Genomic DNA, 22,162 nt, shown 5'->3' on the forward strand with positions numbered 1-22,162 from the left:
ATCAAGCTCCCCTTTTACATCATATTTTTAAGTTTGCAAAATGATTTGTGGAGGGTTAAAGAGATGGCTCAGTGGTTAAAGCGCATGAGGACCTGAGTGTGGATCCCAGGGCACAGTGGCGCACTTCTGTAATCCTAACGTTGAAAGAGGCAGGGAGACGGGTGGTTCCCATAGTTCGCTTTTTAGCCCATCTAGTCAATCAGTGAGCCCCCAGGCTCAAAGAAGAGATCCTTCCCAAAGAAATAAGATGGAAGATGATAAGAGGAGGACACTCGGTGTTAACTTACAGCCTCCAAACACACACACACACACACACACACACACACACACACACACACACACCCCACAGGTACACACACATATACACAAAACAATCCTCAGAGTCTGTGTCAGTAATGTTGAGAGTTTACTGTTCCTACTGGGAATAACAGCTCAACAGTTGAACACTCTGTTGGTGGTTGTGAGGCTTGAACCCAAGGCCTCACACTTGCTGGAGAAGCATTCTCCCTCTATCTCTTTAAGTTTTAGTGTTTTCTATTTGGGGTCCGGTTTTTACTAAGTTGCATGCTGTCCTTTAACTCACTGTGTAGCCCAGGCAGGCCTTGAACCCTGCCATCCTCTTGTCTCTGCCTCCTGAGTATCAGGGATTCCATGCCTGCACCACCAGGGTCTGATGTAAATACGCGATTAAACTGTGCTTGCTCGGAGAGCCTCCTGGAGCACGCAGGCTAAGAACACAAATATGAGAGGAAATACAGGGATGAATCCCAGGCATTCTTCCAACCTCTGTGTCCTGGAACATGTCACCCCATCTCCCCCAAAGCCTCGCCTTTCTCTGAGGAAAGATAACCTACGACCTGGGGTCGCAGTGAGGATGCAGTGAGGTTATACAAGAGTGTGGAAGAGATCCAGGGAGGTCTGACGCATCCAGTGTTGTGCTTGCATTCCAGCCCACAGAGCGTCCTGTTGGGATTACTTGGTTTCCAGTAGCTTCTTCAGCGATGGGAGTGAAGTCTTTCCACACAGCAGCCTCTAGTAGAGTGTTGTGCCTTCCTTCTACATAGCAAATTCTCAGTCATGGCATTTGCTAAATTAAACAAGAATGAGCTATCAGTGTGGGTGGGGCAAGTGAAGGCAAAAAATAATAGAGCACAAGTCATTTTATTTGTGCCATCAATGGAAAGAGGATGCAAAGGCTGTGCTTTTTCAGAATGAAAGCTACTCTGGCTCTAGCAGCGATGGGAGCTATTGGAGCTGAGCAGAAAGGAAGAGAACTCTGATGTAAGCCAGTGCTTCACAGCAGATCCACACATTAAGAATTGCCCGGGGAACATTTTTAAAATGCCAGTGTCCAGGCTTCAGTGCCTGGGGAGTCATCCTCAATTGGTCTAGAGTAGGTTGAGATTGTCCTTAAATTTCTGTTCCAAGGTAATGTCAGCGTCAACAATGCTGATCTAAAAACCTGACTTTAAAAAAAAAGGGGGGGCACAGAAAGATAAAGGTCGGGGTGGAGAAAAGAGAGAATGTGTTTCCTATGTGAGGCAAGCACAGATATTTAAGAACAGAAACAGCTGAGAACCTTCTGGGTCTGATAATACAGCCGGGGGTGCCCGACTCAAGCCCCTAACAGAGTTGTCTCTTTTCCTGAGAAAACTAAAGTGATGGCGGAGGCTGAGAGTGTTACCCAGTGGCAGAACGCTTGCCTCTTATGCACAGTCCTGGGTCCAATTCTAGCTCCACAAACAAATTAAAATAGTAAGATGGTACCATGACCTGGACGCCCGGGAAAATAGAATGCCGCTGGTTATTAGCTGAACACAAAGTGCTCCACAACTGAGTTTAGAGCGAATCCTGCTTCTTGGGCTGTGGCCGCTGTCATCCCGTCTAGTGGCCATGAACCCTGACTGTTGTCAGACTCCTCACGAGCTTTATGAGTATCTAATGGCCAAGTTCCAGCCAGCCAGAGAGTCTAGGTCTGTGGGGTTTACAGGACACGGTGGTTTTCAGTGGTTCTCCAGGTGAATCCAGTGTGAACTATGGTGAAAGCATTAATATAGTAACATTCAAAACACCGTAGTTTATAACACTATATATTGAGCAAGTACATGAATGCCTGTCATTAGATTTTATATTTATAAGCCACCTAGCAGTCCCATCAGTAATCAGCATTATATTCTCATTAATTTCCCTCAAGAAAAAGGACACAGTGGAAAATGAGTATTTGGAGCTGACAAAATGCCAGATACCATATATACTGTAGCTAGTCCTTGCATCAGTCATTAGTTATGATTCCCATTTTACAGAGGAGGAAACCAAGGCTTGGGAGAGGGCACAGAGCCTAGACTCTTACCATTAACAGGTTTCAGAGCATAGCTTCAAACCTAAGCCTGTCCCTCCTCAGAGCTCTGCACATACTACACAAACCCACTTCGTCCCTAAAGAGGCCTGCTTGCTCACTGGTCGGAGCTATGCCTGAGTAATATGTGTCGAGTACACAGGAAAGGAGGCAGTCGTGAACGGAACAAGCATGGCCCTGGCGTCAGGGAGCCTACATTCCAGAGACGATATGAGCGAAGTACCGGAAGTTGCCTTTGAGGGGGAATTGGACCAGTTCCCTGCAAAGAAAAGAAATATAAAGATACCCACTCCTTGATGACCAAAAATAAATAACTTGTCTTTTCGCATTATTACTGAGCTCCTATGCAGGACAGGTAGGTCTCTCATTGTATTGAGGGCAATGTTGACAGCAAAAGAGTCTACTCGGGTGATGTCTGGATCCCTTCCAGATGGTGGGCTCTAACTGGAACTCGCGCCAGTGTGTTGAGGAGCAGAGGAAGGAAGAGCGTGGGATCAGTTCCTCTGGATGTGGCAAGGATGCGCCCTTATGTTCCTCTCCTCACTCCACCTATAACTGAGGATATGGAGGTGCAGTGGCCATTCTCCTCCTCCCTTGTGTTCCCTGTGTTCATCGCATAAGACCACAACAAGGGTGACAAACGGTATTGCACGGCCTGGGTCTTGGGGTGCTGGTTCTCAGTGATGAGCTGCACAGGCTTCCTCGTTGAGTCACTAACTTTGAGCAGCCATTGGCATGTGATGGGGCAGGGTCCAGTCCCCTCCCTCCCAAAGAGAGAGGAGGCCCAGTATATTGAACACTGGAGATGCAATGGGGTGAAAATGATCTGGAGTAGAGCCACACTGTAACTTCAGTGAAGCAGAGATGGTTCTGAAATTACATTTCCAGAAAGTCAGCATAGGGTCAGAGGTCATCCCCTCCCCCCTACCAAGCCGTGAGGAGTAGAAATCGCTCTGGTTCTTCTTTTTATTTCATCCCAGGAGATGTTCTACCTGCCTCACCCACCCTCCTGGTGACTGAAAATAGTAACCAGAGGGGGTTGGCTGCCAAAAGAACAAGCCGTTCTTTTCTGTCTCCCACGGATATTTCGGGAGCAGGGACTTAGAATTATGAAACTCACAGAAAAAAAAGTAAACATGAAAAGATACTGAAATTATTATCATGTAACACCAGAAAATATTTTTTCCCACTCTCCCATATTGTCCTTATATAAAACACTATTTTTGCCTCCAGAAATGAATTTTCCCTCATGTGGGCAGACATGCCTTGTGCTTCCCAGATGCAGATGCAGGCACGTGGGAGGCAGGGATGAGTTTCTGATAGTGTGCCAGGGCAATGGAGACATCTCCCAAAGAAGATTGATTTTGTAGGTGGCCATATGTGGAGTTTGATGTGCTCCTTTGGGAACTTAGCTGCTGGGATTTTAATATTAACCCCATTATTGGCTGGGACCCTATTCTTCTGTATCTCACACACGATATAAGCATCAAGACCACAGCGGCTCTGGGTCATAGGTTACAGGATGAGAAACTAGAGAAAAGATGTGGACTGAACAGTGAGGCTACATGACCAAGTCGAGTCATGGATCGGGATATTTGAGCAGTCCCAAGTTAGAATTTTCCTGGGGCTAGGAACCAGGGCATGACTGAACCCTCATACAAGTAGACAGTCATAATCAAGAAACAGCATAGGTCACAGTTTGCATCCTGGACAGAAGCTGAGAAGGTATGAATGCAAGGAGGCTGAAAGTTGTGAGTTTAAGGTCATAGAGAGAAGCTAGCAAGTCCATGGAACTAGGGGTAGGGTCTATATATGTTGTGTAAACATTGATCTACATGGGTTGTGTGGGCATGACATGTACACAATAACCACATGTGTTTGTGACAGGCGCCTCACCTATTCATGCACCGTGTGTAGGAGGTGGGTAACTGTGGAAAATCCTAGCTTAAGTGTGAGAGTTAGGATGACAGATCAGGATTCTGACTCAGGACTGGGTCTAGAGCTAGCACACATTCCATGTTGACTTGGCAAGCTAAAAACAAAACAAAACAAACAAACAAACAAAAAACCCACTAAAATTCTAGCCACCAGTAAGCGAAGAAATGGGTTAAAATGAGTCCCTTTACCCCATCTGACTTCATCAGTAATCCTCCTGAGGCAGGCTGCCTTGGACCCTGCTGATGATGATAGCATTGAATGGGCAGAGATGAAAGTATGCATATCTGCACTAACGTGTCAGGAGAGGTACACAGGAAGAACAAGGCAGGAAGGCGGGCAGGGCAGAGCCACAGCCTTTGGCTAACAGGTATTGACTGGCATGCCTATGACAGGCCTGCTATTTCTCTAGGTTGGGTGCTACCTTCATGGACACTGGAAACGCGTGTCAGCAAGTGACTGGCCTTGGAACTACTTTGAGTCAGTAAAACGATGAGCAAGCTCCATGTGTGGGCAAAACTTAAAGGTGACAGCTTTTCTGAATGAATAACATTCAGTGTCCCTGTGGTATTGTTGGGAATATTTATCGTGTGTATTTGGAAGGAGGCATTGATTTCTTAGGAGACCTAAGTAGTTACTTTCATCTAATCATAAGTCATATCTAACCAGTTAAAATAGAATATGCCCTTGGCAGGAGTTCCTGAGACAGGGTCTTTTTGATTTGGCTTTATCATTTCCAGGATGATTCAGAGGTTTGCTTATGAATCTGGGTGTTGGCAAGTCTCCAAACAGGTGCTGCCGGGAGCTGTCTTGCCTAGCTAGGGTGGACTTCCAGAGTTGCAGCACCCTCTCTCTCCCATTTATGAAAGGGAACTGATCTTGTCGTGGTTGAAAATTGCTTCCTGGACAAAGGATTCATTCATCCTAAAGAGGAGGCATTTTCCTAGCATCCTAAGCAAGGCCTAATGACGAGATTTGTCCAGCTGCACGAAGAGCTGTGTAGAGGTTGGGAGAGGGCCGATAATGGCCCCTCCCAAAGTTCAGCTTTCTTACATAAGTAAAGTGATGTCACCACCAGGCTGCCTGGTTTTTAATTGCTTGCATTTTTTTTTTTTCCAAAACCAGGCATCGAGTTAATCTGTGAAAAAGACATTGACCTGGCGGCTCAGGTGCAGGAGCTCCTGGAGTTTCTCCACGAGAAGCAGCATGAACTGGAGCTCAATGCGGAGCAGACCCACAAGCGGCTAGAGCAGTGTCTCCAGCTACGGCACCTTCAGGCTGAGGTCAAACAGGTGAGCCTGCCTGGCACCTGCCCTCTTGAAGGGAGGCACAGAGAGCCACGGACGTGCCCTCCGGGTAACCCAGCCTTAGGAGAGAAGCTGGGGTGTAAATTAGTTGGATTGATTGCTGCAAGCCTGGCTGTTGTCACAAAAGGCCCGTGGGACAACGGCTCAAACTATAAATGCGTTGTCCCTGTCCCATCCTGTCATCTAGGAACATTCCAGAGGATTCTTGGTGTTCTTCCCTGAATCTGTTCTCTTCTTTCCTGTGCTTGATTCTGTCACCTATTCCATGAGAAATACAAATCCTTTCTCAGGAAACGCATTCCACTGTAGAGTCAGGTTGATCTCCTCGGGCGCCTCTGTGCCTTGTCCAGCTCCTGACACAGAACTGGTAAGTAACGATTAAGTGGTAGCAATTCTCATTATTCCCAATGTGTGTACGGTTCTTAGAATAACACTTTGGGGAACTGGGCATATTGCTCCATGGGTAAGGTGCTTCCTACACAACACAAGGGACTGTGTTTGGACCCCCAGAACCCACAAACAAGGCAGGCATAGCAGAGTACATCCACAGAGCAAGGATGGGGTCAGGGCAAGCAGAGATAGGCAGATCCTTAGAACTCACTGGCTAGCCAGCCTAGCTGACCTGGTGAGCTCCCAGTTCCCTTAGCTCAGAAAACAGTGGGGGAGTGTGGGGGCTGGAGAGGTGGCTCAGGAGTTAAGAGCACTTGTTGCTCTTTCGGGGACCCATGTTCAGCTCCCAGTATCCACATGGAAAATAGAGAGAAACTGAGGAAGACACCAAACATCAGGCTCTGGCCTCCATATGCTCACACGCACACACACATACACACACACACACACACACACACACACACGTACACACACACACTCACGTGCACACACGTGTGTATGTATACATATGTATCATACAAGAACATTTTCTTGCCATGTAAAAGTTAATGTTAAAGGTGGGGTGGGTTCTTATCTGCACAAGGAATTATACCAAGCATTTTACTGGATGCTCAGACCTCCAGAAATATATCCACAGTGAGGCAGTTGTAAATGTTGCCATCATCCGCAGACTAAGTAACAGTTATTATAAACCGTGGGTGGAGGCTTCTCTTGGACAAAGTGAGACTAAGGGAATGAAACACCAGTAGTTTCTCTTCTGTGTGTGCCCTCTCTGTGCCCAGGAACCTTTACAACTTCTCCCTGAGGCAGACACTCTTTCCATTTTTCAGATGAGGCCACTAAAGCTTCAAGGGTCCCCAGACAATAGTCACAACAAGGAAAGAACACACCACCACCCTCCAGGGATCTAGGAATGCCTTCCTGCAGGGCAGACACCACCTTTCTTCAGTGGCTGCTGTCACCTGCTCCACCTTCTCCTAAGGGACCCAATGCCCAGCTGCTTGGGGCCAAGCTCCACCTCCAGAGTTATTCTAGGTGGAAAAGCATCTTCTACTCTTAAACGTTTTTTTTCTTATGGGCAGTGGTGACTGGAGCTTAGATTGAAATCAACTGAGCATAAACATCATTGTATTTAACTGTTGCTCAGTAGGTTACCTTTAGGATGGCCCCTGCTGATGCCAACTTTTTACAAGGTTGTCATGTTGGGTGACATGATCTCCATTCCCCCTCTCTTCCAATCCACACTCAGCAGGAGCTCACACACGTGTGCACTGAAGATCTAGGAGTCACACACCTGGCCTGGTCACTGAGCCACCTAGCCGTTCTCAGCCTAACCATACCAGGGTCCCGCCTGAGCTTCCAGGAAGACCCGCTATTCATTACAGACGCTTGTGAGCCACCATGTGGTTGCTGGGAATTGAACTCGGGACCTCTGGAAGAGCAGTCAGTGCTCTTAACCTCTGAGCCGTCTCTCCAGCCCGACCGGCTATTCATATGGAGGACATGTGGACAAGCCAGCGGGCTGAGACTAGGGACATGTATGCAAACGTGTGTACAAATTGTAACGCTCTCAACAGTCATGGCAGGTGTGTTATTTTCATATGGAAGAAAAGAAAGATCTTAAGGAGCCCCCGAGGGAAAGGATTGTCTCCAAGTGAGAAAACTGGGGTGCGGTAGGATTAAAGCACAGCAGAGGCCTCTTGAGTTGTTGGCTAGAACGTGCACCTCCAAAATCTGGGGATTTCCTCCACAGAGCCCCGGGAGGGTGCCAACAGCAGAGCACAGTCGGGCTTCCATGGCCTCACCATGTCTAAGAAGATGGGCAGGGGTAGCCTGGGCTCCACAGAGAGTGGCCCTGCTCTAGGTCACCAGGACTGCAGCATGTCAAAGTCTACCTGTGTGCCCATGCCGGTCCTTTTCATGAGCAGCAGATGGCAGGAATGAACTTTCAAACAAGGCAGAGAGCAGAGCGTTCCTGTTGGACTTGGAAGAAAACCCTCAAGTTCTGGTTTTCTTTTGTTTTATGTATCACTCCAGCATCAATGACTATCTGTATGATGTACTCCCATTCATAATTCTGAGAGGGCAGAATTGCTTTCTGCAGGTGCCTCTCAGAGGCATGGCATGGATGACTCACAGGGGAATCGTAGTTCAGATCTACATGAGGATGAAAGCTCTCGGGAGGCAGAGGCAGGTGGGTCTCTCTGAGTTCAAGGCCAACCTGGTCTACAGAGCGAGATCCAGGGCAGCTGGAGCTACACAGAGAAACCCTGTCTCAAAAACAAAAATCAAGCAAGCAAGCATACATACATTCATCTGACTCTCCGGAAACCCGTGGTGGCCTTTACTAAGGACAGCGCCAGGGGACTGCTGCTTGGTTAAGCCAGCACGCCTCGTTCATCAGGCTTGTTTTCCTTGTCAGGACAGGCTCCTTCCTCAAGGATCCATCTGATCCAGTGTCAGAGGAAGCATTTGTGTCTGATGGAAATTGATAGAGCAGGAAATGCTGATTTCTAAGCTGTTGACACTTGGAAAAAGGAGTTAATTTAGATGTCAGTATTGATCAGTGAAGCTAAGTTCAGATGCAGGCTTGAGAGAAGAGAGAGAGGGAGAAGGAGGGAGAGGAGAGGGAGGGAGGGAAGAAGAGAGAGAGAGAGAGAGAGAGAGAGAGAGAGAGAGCGCTTAATTAAAGTGTCATTAATGAGGCCCAAAATGGGAGGGAACAACAGAGTATTATGACATAGCTCTGTTGTTGGAGCTCATGCATTAAAGGTTTAGATTTGACTGTATGTGGCCATCATAATCTTAAGTGTAGTTACCCAAAATTATATTAAGGTGAAGCTTTGAAGAATGAAGAATTCATAAACATTAGATGGAAATGTATCTTAGTTATTCCAAACAAGTGAAATTGATGAATGCCACTGGTCGCTTCCTTAGTAAGCACATGTATCTGAGATAGGCCGTACACACACCTCTGGAGAAACACAGCCCATCAAGGGAATAGCTGCACTGATCTCAGCGCACCATCCAGGTTCCCAGGCCACCTGCATGCCTCCCAGATTACTCTGCAGACCACACTGACTTCTCTGGTTTCTTCCAGGAAAATGACTGCTTGTGGTAAAGATGACCTCACATCTATCAGATAAATTCAGGATGTTTGGGGAGGTAGATGACTTAATGGCATAAAAGAAAATGCATTTCCATATGTACTCCTGCAGAGCACTGTATTTAACATTTGAACTGAGCTAACGTGGATTTGTAAAATACTGGATTGCTTCTTTGAGCCAAATCTAGCCAGAATTTGCTTATGATCAGGGTAGACACTCAAAACAAAGAAAAATAGTACCCTGCCCTTGTACTTCTGTGATGAGTACTGTGTTCAGTTTTGATGACTGAATGTCAGGGTTAGTAGGGAGCTGGCGCAGGGCCAACTGAGAGGAACAAATGCACATTGTTTCTAAATGGAGATAATTAGGAAGGCATAAGGAATATGGACACAGCCTATAAAACCATAAACGATGAACACACACAACCTCATGAACTTTCAGAACTAAGGAATTCTGAAGGTAGACTTCTAAGGAGCCACGAAGTTATTTTGTGGTTGGAGTTGCAGAAATAACCGTACCTTAAGAGAGGTCATCTACAGTGACAATTCAGCCAGTTGCCTTGAGGACAACTTTATGGTAGACATGACCTGGAGAAGAGTCATCTGTAAGCCATTCTCTAACCTACAAGAGAACCAGTCTGGGCTGCCCTGATTCAGGGCATCATCAATTGCAGACAGCCATTGTCTCCTCCTGGTTTTAGCTTTATCTGAGCCCTGTTTGACCTGGGGGAGTAATAGGCCTGTGTTTTTAGCTCTCTCACTAAGCAAAGAAAGACTAAGCTGAATTTTTGGCCTAGCACTTCGGTCCCCAAACAATAGTATTCTTCCCAGTCTCTGGTTTTTACGCATTCAGTTTCTTTCCGAAGCCCCATGGTTGGAGGGACAATCTTTGGGTTTTAAAGAAGTGTGTGTTGTTAGAGCAGGAAAGGACCTTTAAAGATATCTGTCTCCATTAAAGTCTTGGTTGCTTTCTCCTTGCCATGATAAACTACCCTAAGAAAAGAGACTTACAAGAGAAAGAGTTTCTCCTGGTGTACAGTTGGAGGGAGCTATAGTCTATCATGGTAGGAAGACATGGCAGCAGGCAGAAAAGGCATCAGCACTCAGGAAGCTTGATGTGAACAAGAAGTGGGTCACTGTTTAACGCCTTGAGGACTAACCTGTAACCCACCTCCTCCCAAACGGTATGGTGGGAACCATCTTGGAACGAAGTGTTCACACTCATGAGCCTGTAAGACACTTTACATCCACAACACTAACCCATTAAGTAAATTGTTACTGCAGTTGATTGGTGTGAAATGTTACTATTGTGATTTGGGGAAAAAAATGCTTTTGCATTACAGATTTTATTTTTAGCCTAGCCCTTTTGTTCAGTGAAGGAAAGCATACACATTTTACAGGTGAGAACACCGGCCTCTGATTAAATGGTGTTTCCAAAGTCACAGTTGGACATTAATAGAGCCAATATTTTCTCATGTTAGTTACATACAGTATTTTTCCTACTACCTGGCACACACTTGGATGCTCAGGGGGTAATAGCTAGCAAATTTAACAAAGCAGAAGAACAGAAAGAGCCTCATAACAGAAAGTTACACCAACAGTGATCTGAGCACAAAGAATAATGATAGCAACCTAAGAAACTAATCCGACATCCAAATGGTGCCAACAAGTTCATTGAAATAACTGAATGGAGTTAAATGACTTTTTCTTCTCTTTGGGAGAATTATAACTGAAGAATCACAGCGCGACCCATCTTTGCTCCAAACTGAAAATCAAAACTAGTAGCCACACAATCATTATCATCAAGCTTAACGTTCCCTGGTGCTTGGCGTCAGCCCTGTGATGCCAGAAAGAAAGAGAGGGTTATCCAGACACGGATGAGAACACTGGGGTTCAGGGAAGCTGAGTGATCTTCCAAGGAAGGGACAAAGTCAGGCTTTCCGACTTCAGGTGTTATGCTACGTCTGCTCATTGACGCCAGCTCTGCTTCCAGAACTGACTCAGCGCTTAGTTCCAGCCTGGATTACAGCCATCGCGTAAACTTCCATGCATTTCCGCATTCCTAAAGTCAGATCTTTAGGACTCTGCAGTCCTAGAATGCCTTTGTAAACAGTATTTGGGAAATACAGGTGAACAAGAATATGCTAGGATTTACTGAAAGAAGTAGATACTCAAATATGTGGCATTACTGGTGGGAACACCAGTAAATGAGTATCTATCTCCACCCCCGTAGCTACAACTGACATGGCTAGAACTAGAGGAACATATTCTAGCAAGACTCAATGAGGACTAGACTAACATTGACTTGCAATGCACGTGCAGAAGGTGTTTTGATGACACCCACGAGTGAGTCTCCAAGCAGAAAGCAGTGAAACATGGTTAGAGAGACATAGTTCAAAACGTACAATATGAGCTCCGTTTTCCAAAGAGACAAAGAATTTGGCCATGCAGCCTATGAATGCATGGACCCAGATTAACAGGCAGTTTTGAAAGTCATTAGCACCTCTAACCAGCCAGCCACAGTCCACCAGGGACAACAAGGATTTTACACATACATGCTGAACAGTTATTTCCTGCAGCTAATTACAGATTGGCATCTCATCCACAATCTGCCAGATTGGCCGTGAGTTAACATCTCAATCCAAATCACCCAGCTCCAGCAGGATTTATCTCTCGTGTTATCTATGCACAATAAAGTGTCACTCGGTTTCTGCTTAGGAATGAAATTTGCAAGATACCTATGAGAGTTATGGGTCAGGAGATCAGGCTTAGTATTCTCTAGTTGTTCAACACAGGAAAGTGAAGGGAAATAAAAAAAGCTTAAGAACAAACCTGGAATAGATTGTCGTGTCTTCTCCTTTATAAGGAGTGACATACGGATGGTATTCAGTGATTTGAAATTTCAGAAGAACTTGTTTTCCTCACCAAGCAAGAGTCACAGGCTCCCTAGAAAAGAAGATGCTTGGCAGTGTTCTTGTGACCACACACCAGGTAGGTCTAGAGCCTAGGTCTTCCCTCTGGAGTGGTTATTTGTGCTTAGCCTGATAACTGCAACATTCCTATTTCCTTGAACTCTCTAGACTGTGCTGGCTCTTGCTCCCTCTCTCCTGATAGTTTCCACTTCAGGTCGTCGTCCCGCCCCCCCCCCCCAGTACTTATTAGGAAACCTGGAAGTGGTATTCAGGACACTGGGTAATTGACGCTGGTTATAGTACTTTCCCATTTGCAAATGATCTGCTCTGTGAATTTTCCTCCTTTTCTCTGGCCTTGCCTGGAGTTCTTTGCTCCCTGGAGCTTGTAAGCTCTTGTTATGTAAGGTGGATGGAGGCTGTAAGGATCTGCCGCTCACATGTGACCTGGGTAATCTCCATGACTCTCAAAACATTCCTGTGCCGCAGTTATTACGTGAACCATGTGAGATTCAAATTTGATGAGAAGATTGCTCTAGTCTTTGGGGAGTTCACATTTTTAAGAGGGAGGTAAGATTGTTTCTAACAAGAGGGGTGAGGTGTAGATGAATTCAAGAAGTTGTTATTGGGCCCTTTAAAAACAAAGAGTTGGGGAAGGGGAAGCAATAGGATCAAAATATATGATATGAAATTTTCAATAAATAAATAAAAACAGATAGAAAAAGATACCAACAATTGGAATTTATGTATACCATTCTCTGGTCTAGAAAGAACCAAAGGCATACATAAAATACAGCCATATGAAGCGGTGTTAATTAATTTGGTGGGGATATTGGGACAGCAGGATGATAGATAAAAGGAGGAAGTGACATGTGGAGCTGAGAATATATCTGGTCCATACAGTACATGCCTTCTGACACCAGACACTGGGAAGATTGGGACAATAACTGGGCGAGGTCCTTGCTATATCTTCTCTCTAACAGAGAGTCGAAGATAGCCCTCTGAAGTGCCCACAGGGAAGGTGACAGCTTTGGAGGAACTGGGGAGGGCCATTCACCTGTGTGCTTGTCCCAACTGCCTAGGTTCTGGGATGGATCCGCAATGGAGAGTCGATGCTCAACGCCAGCCTGGTCAATGCCAGCTCTTTGTCGGAGGCGGAGCAGCTGCAGCGGGAGCACGAACAGTTCCAACTAGCCATCGAGGTAACACCCAAATCTGGATGCGTTGTCTTCTGCTCCCCCTTTTGCCTCTGGGCCTCGGGTAGAATGGCTGCCCAAGATGCCAGCATCCCTCAGGTGGTGGAGCGCTGGCTCTTTCTAGTGGCACAGTGCAGGAACTTCCTTCACACTCAGGTGTGCAGAGTGCAGGTTTGCCCCCAAGGTATCAGGAGTCATCTCTTCATACTTCAAATGAGACACTTGGCTGCTCCTGGTGCCTTAAGGCCCTGGTCCAGTGAGATTTTTACCTATTACAAACTATGTACCAGGTGAGAAACACAAAGCTAAAAGGTTATAGGACTTCCAATGGAAGACATGAGAAATGAGAATAAACAGATGTGCAAGTCAATAGTAAAGTGGAATATTTTTAAACTCTTGGATTCTAGATTAGAATCTGGCTTTTGACAGAGAGCACAAGGGTTGCCGCAGACGGTACCGTATAGTTTGCATAGTGAGCGTGGCCGTTCAGTAATGCCGGCAGCAGCCATGTTTGAAGAATAAACGGCAACCGGAAATGTACCACCTGGGACTTTTTAAGAGCTGATTTTAAAAGAAAATTCCACTGAGGATAAAGTAATGTTGCCTTGCTTTAAATAATCCCTTCAATTATCTTCCTACTAGGACCCCCTCCTCCCAAAGAGTCTTAGCAGATTGCTTCACAGTGGTGGCTGAGGAAGAATAGAAATGGGGTGTGGAACTATATTAAAATCAAAAGAAGTTCAGCACCAGTGGAGAAAGAGGCCAAGAATAAAAAATCTCAGATCCTTGCTACCTGTGGTTCAGTGTAGAACTTTGCCTGCTTCTGAGTGTGTGGGAACTACAGCGGGTCTGTTTCCTTTTAAGATGACCGCCAGCAAAGCTTTTCACATAATGGTGGCTGAAAAATAATGGATTTTAATTATCTGTGCTCATAAATATCTTTTAATGTGGCAATGCAACTGATGGCTAGCCTGTTATAAACTAATATTAATTGAGTTCAGCCATTTAATTTTCCAGAAGCCATCCTACATGAATATAAACATGGTGTTAAGATGAATGTTGTGTTTTCATAAGATATGTCATATCTTCTTAGGGACGATTGTTAGTCCAGGGTTTGAGATTGAAAAGCAAACAGTATGGTACACATAAGAGTATAAGCAAGTCATTTGCTACAGAAGAGTTACCCAGAAGCAAGCACTTTTATATCTGTTACAGTTGACTGGTACTCCCAAATCAATGGTGGTGGAGCTCCTCAGGAGAGATCTAGATTGGGGTTATAATCAGGTACTTAGTGGTCAAGTGTCTACAGCAGTGGTTTTCAAACTGTGGGTTGATTCGTTTGGGGGTCAAAAGACCCTTTCACAGAGGTTGAATGTCAGATATTTACATTACAGTTTATAACAGTAGCAAAATTACAGTTGTGAAGTAGCAACAAAATAATTGTATGGCTGGGGGTCACTACAACACGAGGAACTATATTAAAGGGTCTCAGTGTTAGGAAGGTTGAGAAACACTGCTCTATAGACTTAGGCAGCAGACTAGGGGCATGGCATGAAGCTCTGGGGGATTTCGACAGAGATAACTCTTAGTCGTCTTCCTCCTTGAATATAAATATTTGGATTGAGTGATTACATTTCCAGTCTTTTAATCAAATATCTGACAAGTCAGGCCAAGTGTCACAGCACACCATTGTAGCTCAGTGAACTTTGAGAAGAAGTGGGAAATGTTGCCACAGTGTATTGAAATACTAAGCTCCATGTGGCTGTATATGAAGTACATGTTCAGTTGGGGAAATGCTACTGCATTGCTACATAGTAGAGCATGGCCAAGGATAAATATATCCTAATCACTCCTAGGGTTTTGTGGGGGTGTTACTTGAGTAAATAATTGATGTTGAGCTATAGGTCACTAAGCTACAGATCCCTGTAGGGTTGGTGTCTGTGATCTCAAGGATAGCAGAGCAGATAGAATTATAGAACATCTTGATAATGGAAGGTCATCAGGTTGTGTAGCCAGACAAACAAGGAGTACAGCCAGAATTGTGCATATGCTCCTTCTCCAGACAGCCTATGGTCCTCTGTAAACTAAGTTTAGACTGAGCTCTGCATCAAGAGAAAAATAAGCCAGAGAGGATGTAAGCAATGTTTTTTTTTGAGACAAGGTCTCACTATGTAGGCCAGACTGACCTTGAACTCACTATGTAGCCCAAGCAGGACTCAAACTCATGGCTGTCCTAATGTTCAACCTCCCAAGTGATGGGACTACAGATATGTACCCCTACACCTGGCCAGATGCAAGCCATTTTAAAGGGAGGATAAGCAGCCTAGTGTGGCTTTCTCCATGTGCCAGTGTTACTGCAGGTCTTTGTGCTGATTGCTGGGGGTGGGGCAGGAGTATAATCTACCTTCTTAGAACTCAGGAAAGAAAGCTCAAGTGTTTCACAAGGAAAATAAAATAGTTATTGGTGAGATGGTGATGCAATTTGATGTATAAACTGAGACATTTTTAAGGGTGAAGGGGATGCCAAGTGTAGTGGCCACTCCTATAATCCCAGTGCTCCGGGAGGCAGAGGCAGGAGGATTGCAGAGCCAGCCTGGACTACATAGAAAGACCCTATCTCAAACAAAACAAAAGGAAAAGTGAACGAAGGGGCTATTGATATTAAGCTAGAAAAGCAGTCATACACTGGAATGGTCCTGGCCAAGCCAGGATAATGCTAAGCCTAGCTTTGGTGGCTTCCCTTGAAAGGTCAGAATTTGTACCTTATACAGCCTTCTTTTTGGGGGGGAAATGTCCCCAGAACATTCTGAATAGAGAGCCAAACAGTGTCTCAAAGCAGTGTAGTTTATTAGTAAACTGGATTCTTATTTGTTAATGCCCTGGGTGCACCAATGTGTCTTCAAGAACTGTGGCCTTCATAGAAAGAAGCTCAATTTTAAAATCCATTTTTATTTGAAATCCTCCTGTGCATTTAAGCATAAATATTATACCAGAAAAGTGGTTAAAACTGGATAATAAATTCAATTGATTTGGTTCAATTTTCTTGCACTTACGCCTACTAAATATTAATGTCCTTGATAATCCACGTATTAAAACTGTAACACTCAATAGGATTAGATGATAAGGAGTCAAAGTAAATGCAAAATAATGGCTTAACCTTAGCAAAGCAAAGATTACGCCACCCGGATAAGAATTTATCATTCAGGAAATTAAAGAGGAAGGCGGACTCAGAACTGTAACAGAATAATGAGTTTCAGAGTAAGGGGCAGAGTTTATTACATGACACAAATTATAGAAAAGTCGAGATTACTCCAAACTCTCTGAGGAAAAAACATTAAAACAAGTTTATGGCGACAGTTATGTGCTAGTTTTACACGTTATGGGCAGAAGAGATAATTGTCGTAATCACTGACATTCATCTGGAGAACCTTCCTCCAAATGAGAAATGCTGTAGATTTCATTCTAATCCTAGAGGAAAAGTGACATGCTGTAAAAGAATCTAAGTTTGGGAATAGTCAGCCTCGAGTCTGGTTTTCTCACTTGTTTTGGTGTAGGTTTTGAGGCAAGTCGTTCAGGCTGCACATCTTAGTCTCTGAGATGGAAATAAAATCCACCTCATAGAAGGGCTGCGTGAACCAGAAAAGTCAATACATAGCCACAGGGACCAGCACAGAACACACACACCTGGGAGAAGGGACAGCCATTTGACTGATACACACACACACACACACACACACACACACACACACACACACACACACCCTGGGAGAAGGGACAGCCATTTGACTGATACACACACACACACACACACACACACACACACACACACACACACACACACACGTGACAGTTTTACCTTCTGAGTAACCGGAGCCCTCCGAGAGTTAGCTAAGTGACCAAGGAGGTCAGAGAAAGGGATGGCCCCTGAGTTTCCAGCCATCTGAAAAGGCTCATTCAAGGAAGGCAGATTTGAGGGAGTTTCAGAACACAGGTAGTCTTACGGGGGCTTGGGGACATTTACCAAGGACAGGAAGAAGGAAGGGCCAGGCAGGAAGGTTTGTGGCTTGCTTTAGGAGGGTTAGGGCGGGGGAGCTACTTGGTATTGTAAAGCAGTTACAGACCATGTCATGGAGGGCTGTTAGAACAGCCAGTTTGGACCTAGTTTTGAAGCAATGAGGGACCCACTGAAGACTTTAGAACTGAAACACAGGGGTGGTACTGACAGAATGAAGGCTTTAGGGATGAAAAGAAAACGTCACTACAATACAAGCACTTCATATTCATCAAATTAAATGAAACTGCTGGAAATGTCCACCATGAACTGGGGATGTGGTTCAGCAGTGGAATGTGTGCTTGGCATGTTCAGGACCCCAAGATAAATCCTAGCATCACACATGAAAAGGAAAAGAAAAATGAAATGTGAGGAATGACTCTATGGATTTAGAACTGGAAGGGAAGACAATTGGCCACCTCTCCTCCATAAAAGTGCATATATAAAGTTGCAAGGGCTGGGCTGGGTTGGAGGAGCAGGAAGCAGCAGTCAGGGATGAGGTCAAGATTGTAATTCTAGGTGACAAGGAAAATGAGTAGGAGGAGGCCATCAACATAAGTGGCCAGTGACTTTGGGGAAGTGTCTTAAAGAGATAGGTTTGGCTTCTATAGAGGGTTTGGTGTCTACCCTGCATCAGATAATGACACCTCCTCAGAAGGGTGAGAGGTGGGCTCCCTCGCAAGAGAAGACAATTCCAGAGGAGGATCCCACAGTAAGAAGAGGCTTGCTGGGAATCTCCTTCAGGGAGGGAACTAACTGAAGCCAAGGGAGTAGATCAGGGTTCTGGAGAGGTGAGCAGTCAGCCAGGGATAACCTTAGCACCTCTACGTTTAGGAAACAAAACAGTATCAATAAAACAAAGACAAGCAGGGGACTTGTGGGGGTGCCCTGCCCTCTGCTTTCCCAGCTTCGTTCAGCAGCGAGGAGCCCAGCACTGACTCAGTCATCAGGCCTGTGGCTATCAGGAGGAAACAAGGCACAGGGCCTGGGATGCTGGCGGAGATGCCGGAGTGGAGGTGCCGCAGGCTGAGGGGGAAGCTTTATAGACTGGGCGGTGTAAGGAGGGATGTGCAGGAGGTAGTCTGATGCGAGGGAAAAGCAGGTGTGGTGAGGACCAGGAGAGAGGGCTAGGTAAAAAACAAGGGAGGTTGCCCGGTGGTGGCGACGCAGGCCTTTAATCCCAGCACTTGGGAGGCAGAGCAGGCAGATCTCTATGAGTTCGAGGCCAGCCTGGGCTACAGAGAGAGATCCAGGACAGGCCCCAAAGCTACACAGAGAAACCCTGTCTAGAAAAAAACAAAAACAAAAAAAAAAACAAAATGAGGGAGGTTACCCTTAGACCCAAAGAGAGCTGAATAAACTGGCTGTTAAGAATAGTCTCAATCCTCCTGTCCAAGCCGAGTAGAAAGGAATTCTGGAGTACCCTTGTGTTTCCAGCCACCCTGTGCACCATGAGCTGAGCCAGCACTGAGGATAATGGTCACAGCTGAGGTTGCAATGACTTTGCCAAGTCAGCAGCACTCTCATGGTCTCTCAGGATTGTCCTAGTCAGGGTGACTACTGCTGTGATGAAACACCATGACCAAGGCAATCTGGGGAGGAAGGAAAAGGCTTACACTTCCTGTCACTGCCCATCATCTAAGGCAGTCAGGACAGGGACTCAAACAGGGCAGGAACCTGGAGGCAGGAGCTGATGCAGAGGCCATGGAGGGAGCTGCTTACCGGCTTGCTCAGCCTGCTTTCTTATAGAACCCAGGACCACCAGCGTAGGGATGGTATCACCCACCATGGGCTGGGCCTCCCACATCAATCACTAGTTCATAAAATGCCCTACAGGCTTGCCTGCAGCCCAATCTTATGAAGGCAGTTCCTCAACTGAGGCTCCCTCCTCTCAGATGACTCCATCTTGTGTCACGTTGACATAAAAACTAGTCGTCAGCACAGGAATCATCACCTCTGTGTTTTGTCTTACAAAGCTCGAACCTCTTTTTTGTGTTTTTTTTTTCCCTGCCACCTAGTCCTCCAGCTAGATCCCCCATCCTCTTACAATTCAGGTACAGAACACAGTTAGCCAGAATCAGAAACAATAAAGTAAGATACCTATCTCCTGAAAGCCCTTGTAGATAACAAAAGGATCTTGCTTTGAGCTCATTCTTGACTTGTGCTGGGCCTCTTTGGAGGAGTAACTATGGGTAGGGGTCGGGGGTGAGGGGTCAGGGGTGAGAGGTCATTCTTCAGATCTAGTGCCCTGCCTGCCAAGTTTACCCATTCTACCAGAATCCTTTTCAATTGATTATTAATGTCTAAGATTGTGCGTTGCCGGCTGAGATTTGTGTGACATGTGTTGGGGTTGGGGTGCTTTCTTAATGTGTAAAATGCTGCATCAGTAATCATTGAAAGTTCAGCGATGAACAATTTTATGATTAGATTTGAAAAGGAGATTAAACGAATGAGCAAGGTTTCTACACCACTTCTGTTTCTCTACTGTGTGAACTGAAATGTCCTTAAAATCTAGGGTAATGGGAGTAGGGAGTTGGGAATGGGGTCAGGAGTTAGGGTCCTGAGAGACGAACGAAAATGTATGATTTCCTTTTTTAAAACTGTGCTTTAAGAGACAATAATGTGTTGATCGTCATGACAAGTGGATTCAGTCATTTAAAGCTCTTTAACCTCTCTGCATCTTCCCAATCACACCTCACTCCACCCCCTCCCATATCACACCTGGGCTGCTCCCACGGACCTCTCTCTCCTCCCCTGGCGCCCAGTCCCTCTTTCACGCCACTTCCTTGCAGAAGACGCACCAGAGCGCCCTGCAGGTACAGCAGAAAGCCGAGGCCCTGCTCCAGGCCGGCCACTACGATGCCGACGCCATCCGGGAGTGTGCCGAGAAGGTGGCCCTCCACTGGCAACAGCTCATGCTAAAGATGGAAGACCGGCTGAAACTAGTCAACGCCTCTGTGGCCTTTTACAAGACCTCTGAGCAGGTGAGGGGGGCGTCTGTGAGACATGGGCTGAAGATGGAAGAGGCTATTTCCTAACTCATAGCATCAAAAAGCCAGACCTGCCAGCACTAACCTTTGGGAATAAAACAATGGCTTGTGGAAACACTACCATTGGCTTCCTTATCTTCCTCTTTTCCTTTACAGCAAGGAACCATGTGATTTTTTTTTTCATAAATTTCTCAAACTCATCAGAGCAATAGGGAAGTGTTGAAGTAGAAATTGCGTGTGCTGAATGCTAGATTTGAGCAGTGTATCAGTCAGCCATTGTTGTGATAATGCTGTGTGACAAGCTGTCCCCATACTTGGTGATCTATGTTGGCATTTGTTTTCTGCTTAAATATCTAAGATCCAGCTGATCTCTCTGAACTTGGTGTATCTAGTCTCCAGACTGCACCTTGCATCTAGCTTGTTTATGTGTCTTTATTCTCTTCCATCAGCAACTATGTAAAACACATTCATAGTCAAAAGAACCCAGACTCTAACCATACAAGACCACATCGGGTCTTTGGTTCTGTCCTGTTGTAGAACAGGTCTCAAGTGTCTTCATCTTAACATTTCTGCATGTTGTTATCTATTTTATCTCAAGAATTGAGCTCGCCTGCCTGCCCTGTCTTGTGTTAAAAGAAATAACAGAGGTGGGGCCAGACAAGCCAGCTTGAGCTTGGGGACAGGCTCTTTGTGACATGGCGAGCATGTGTGGCCATGAGGAGCGGGTTTCTGTATGAGATGTCCTTCAGCTGAGTTCCTAACTCAGTGAACATCCTGTCCAAAAACCACCTCCTTGGGCGAGGCTATAGCTCAGTTAGCAGAGTGCTTGGCTAGCAAGCCCTTGGTTAGAATTTCAAGGTCGCCCTTGGCTACATAGTGAAGTTCAAGGGCTGGATGAGACCCTGTCTCAAAAACAGACATACTCTTTCCCAAGAGGAGTGGCTTTTTCAGAGCAGGCCAAGATGGCGTTAAGTGTCCTCCCCGGCTTTGGTCCAACAAGTAACCAGCGCTGTGGATAGAAAGTGTAGGAATTCAGGTTTCTGTTTTCCGTTGGCTTGTTTGTTTTTGCCGTGCCTGGGATGGCATCCGCCTTCTTCTGCATGCTGGGCAAGTGTCTGCTGAGTTCTTATTTTCTTTACCCTCCTTGTGATACCAGGCTGCCACGAGACTCCCACGGTAACACTCAACCTGACTCCCTCCAAACTCTTTGAATGCTCTATTCTCTTCTGAGGTCATTCATACGGTCACTCAGCAGGGCCTCTCTGAAGTCTTATAACTAAAACAAAAAAAGTTTTGAGGTTAACTCAAATGTATTCTTCCTCAGGAAGAAATGTGATTTTATAATAGATGTCCTAAAGATGTCACTGCCTTATGGTAGGACTTGGAACATCTGTCCCCAGGGGAGTAGAAAGATGACTTTTGTTTATGGCCCATAAATCACACGAGAGGCAGCTTTACCCTTTGCTACTGCTCGAGGCTCCTGACTGACAGACAAGTACAGATGCTAAGGCAAGCCGTCAAGTCTCTTCTCCAAGCCTGGTCTACATAATTCATAATTATCGTGAGGTAATATAACAATACAGCTATACAATATAATATATGCACACATACATATGTATATATGGGTTTGAGATACATATGACATATGTGTATAGATGTATGTGATATATCATATGTGAATATATATATATATGATATATCATTTTGAAGTCCCCTAAATATCCAACCCGTTTCTTCATTTCTTGCTCTTCATCATATTCCTGAGTGAAATCATCAACCCCTCTAGCTTAGCCCTCAGCTGTAAAGGATAACTCCACAACCTCCATCTCCAGCCACAGTCCAAGCTCCAGTCGCGAGGTTCTCAAAATGTCTCTTCCGCGTACCATCTTGGGAGTGGAGGCCACTCTGAATCTCCAGGCTGG

At 45.6% G+C, this 22,162-nt stretch overlaps 1 protein-coding gene across 22 annotated transcripts in view; it reads left to right on the top strand.

The window, feature by feature from the left end:
• Window positions 1-22,162, top strand: part of Kalrn (kalirin RhoGEF kinase) — a 607,498-nt gene that overhangs the window by 335,416 nt on the left and 249,920 nt on the right. For 15 of the 22 annotated variants that reach the window (XM_028886329.2, XM_028886335.2, XM_028886326.2 and 12 more), the window contains exons 15-17: window positions 5,417-5,583; window positions 13,086-13,205; window positions 20,016-20,234. In XM_028886329.2, the coding sequence (XP_028742162.1) occupies window positions 5,417-5,583; window positions 13,086-13,205; window positions 20,016-20,234 (506 nt within the window). The remainder of the gene's footprint in view (window positions 1-5,416; window positions 5,584-13,085; window positions 13,206-20,015; window positions 20,235-22,162) is intronic. The other 7 variants (XM_037209787.1, XM_028886332.2, XM_028886341.2 and 4 more) reach the window with 1 other exon arrangement.

The sequence above is a fragment of the Peromyscus leucopus genome, chromosome 12, assembly GCF_004664715.2.
Source record: "Peromyscus leucopus breed LL Stock chromosome 12, UCI_PerLeu_2.1, whole genome shotgun sequence".
NCBI lineage: Eukaryota > Metazoa > Chordata > Mammalia > Rodentia > Cricetidae > Peromyscus > Peromyscus leucopus.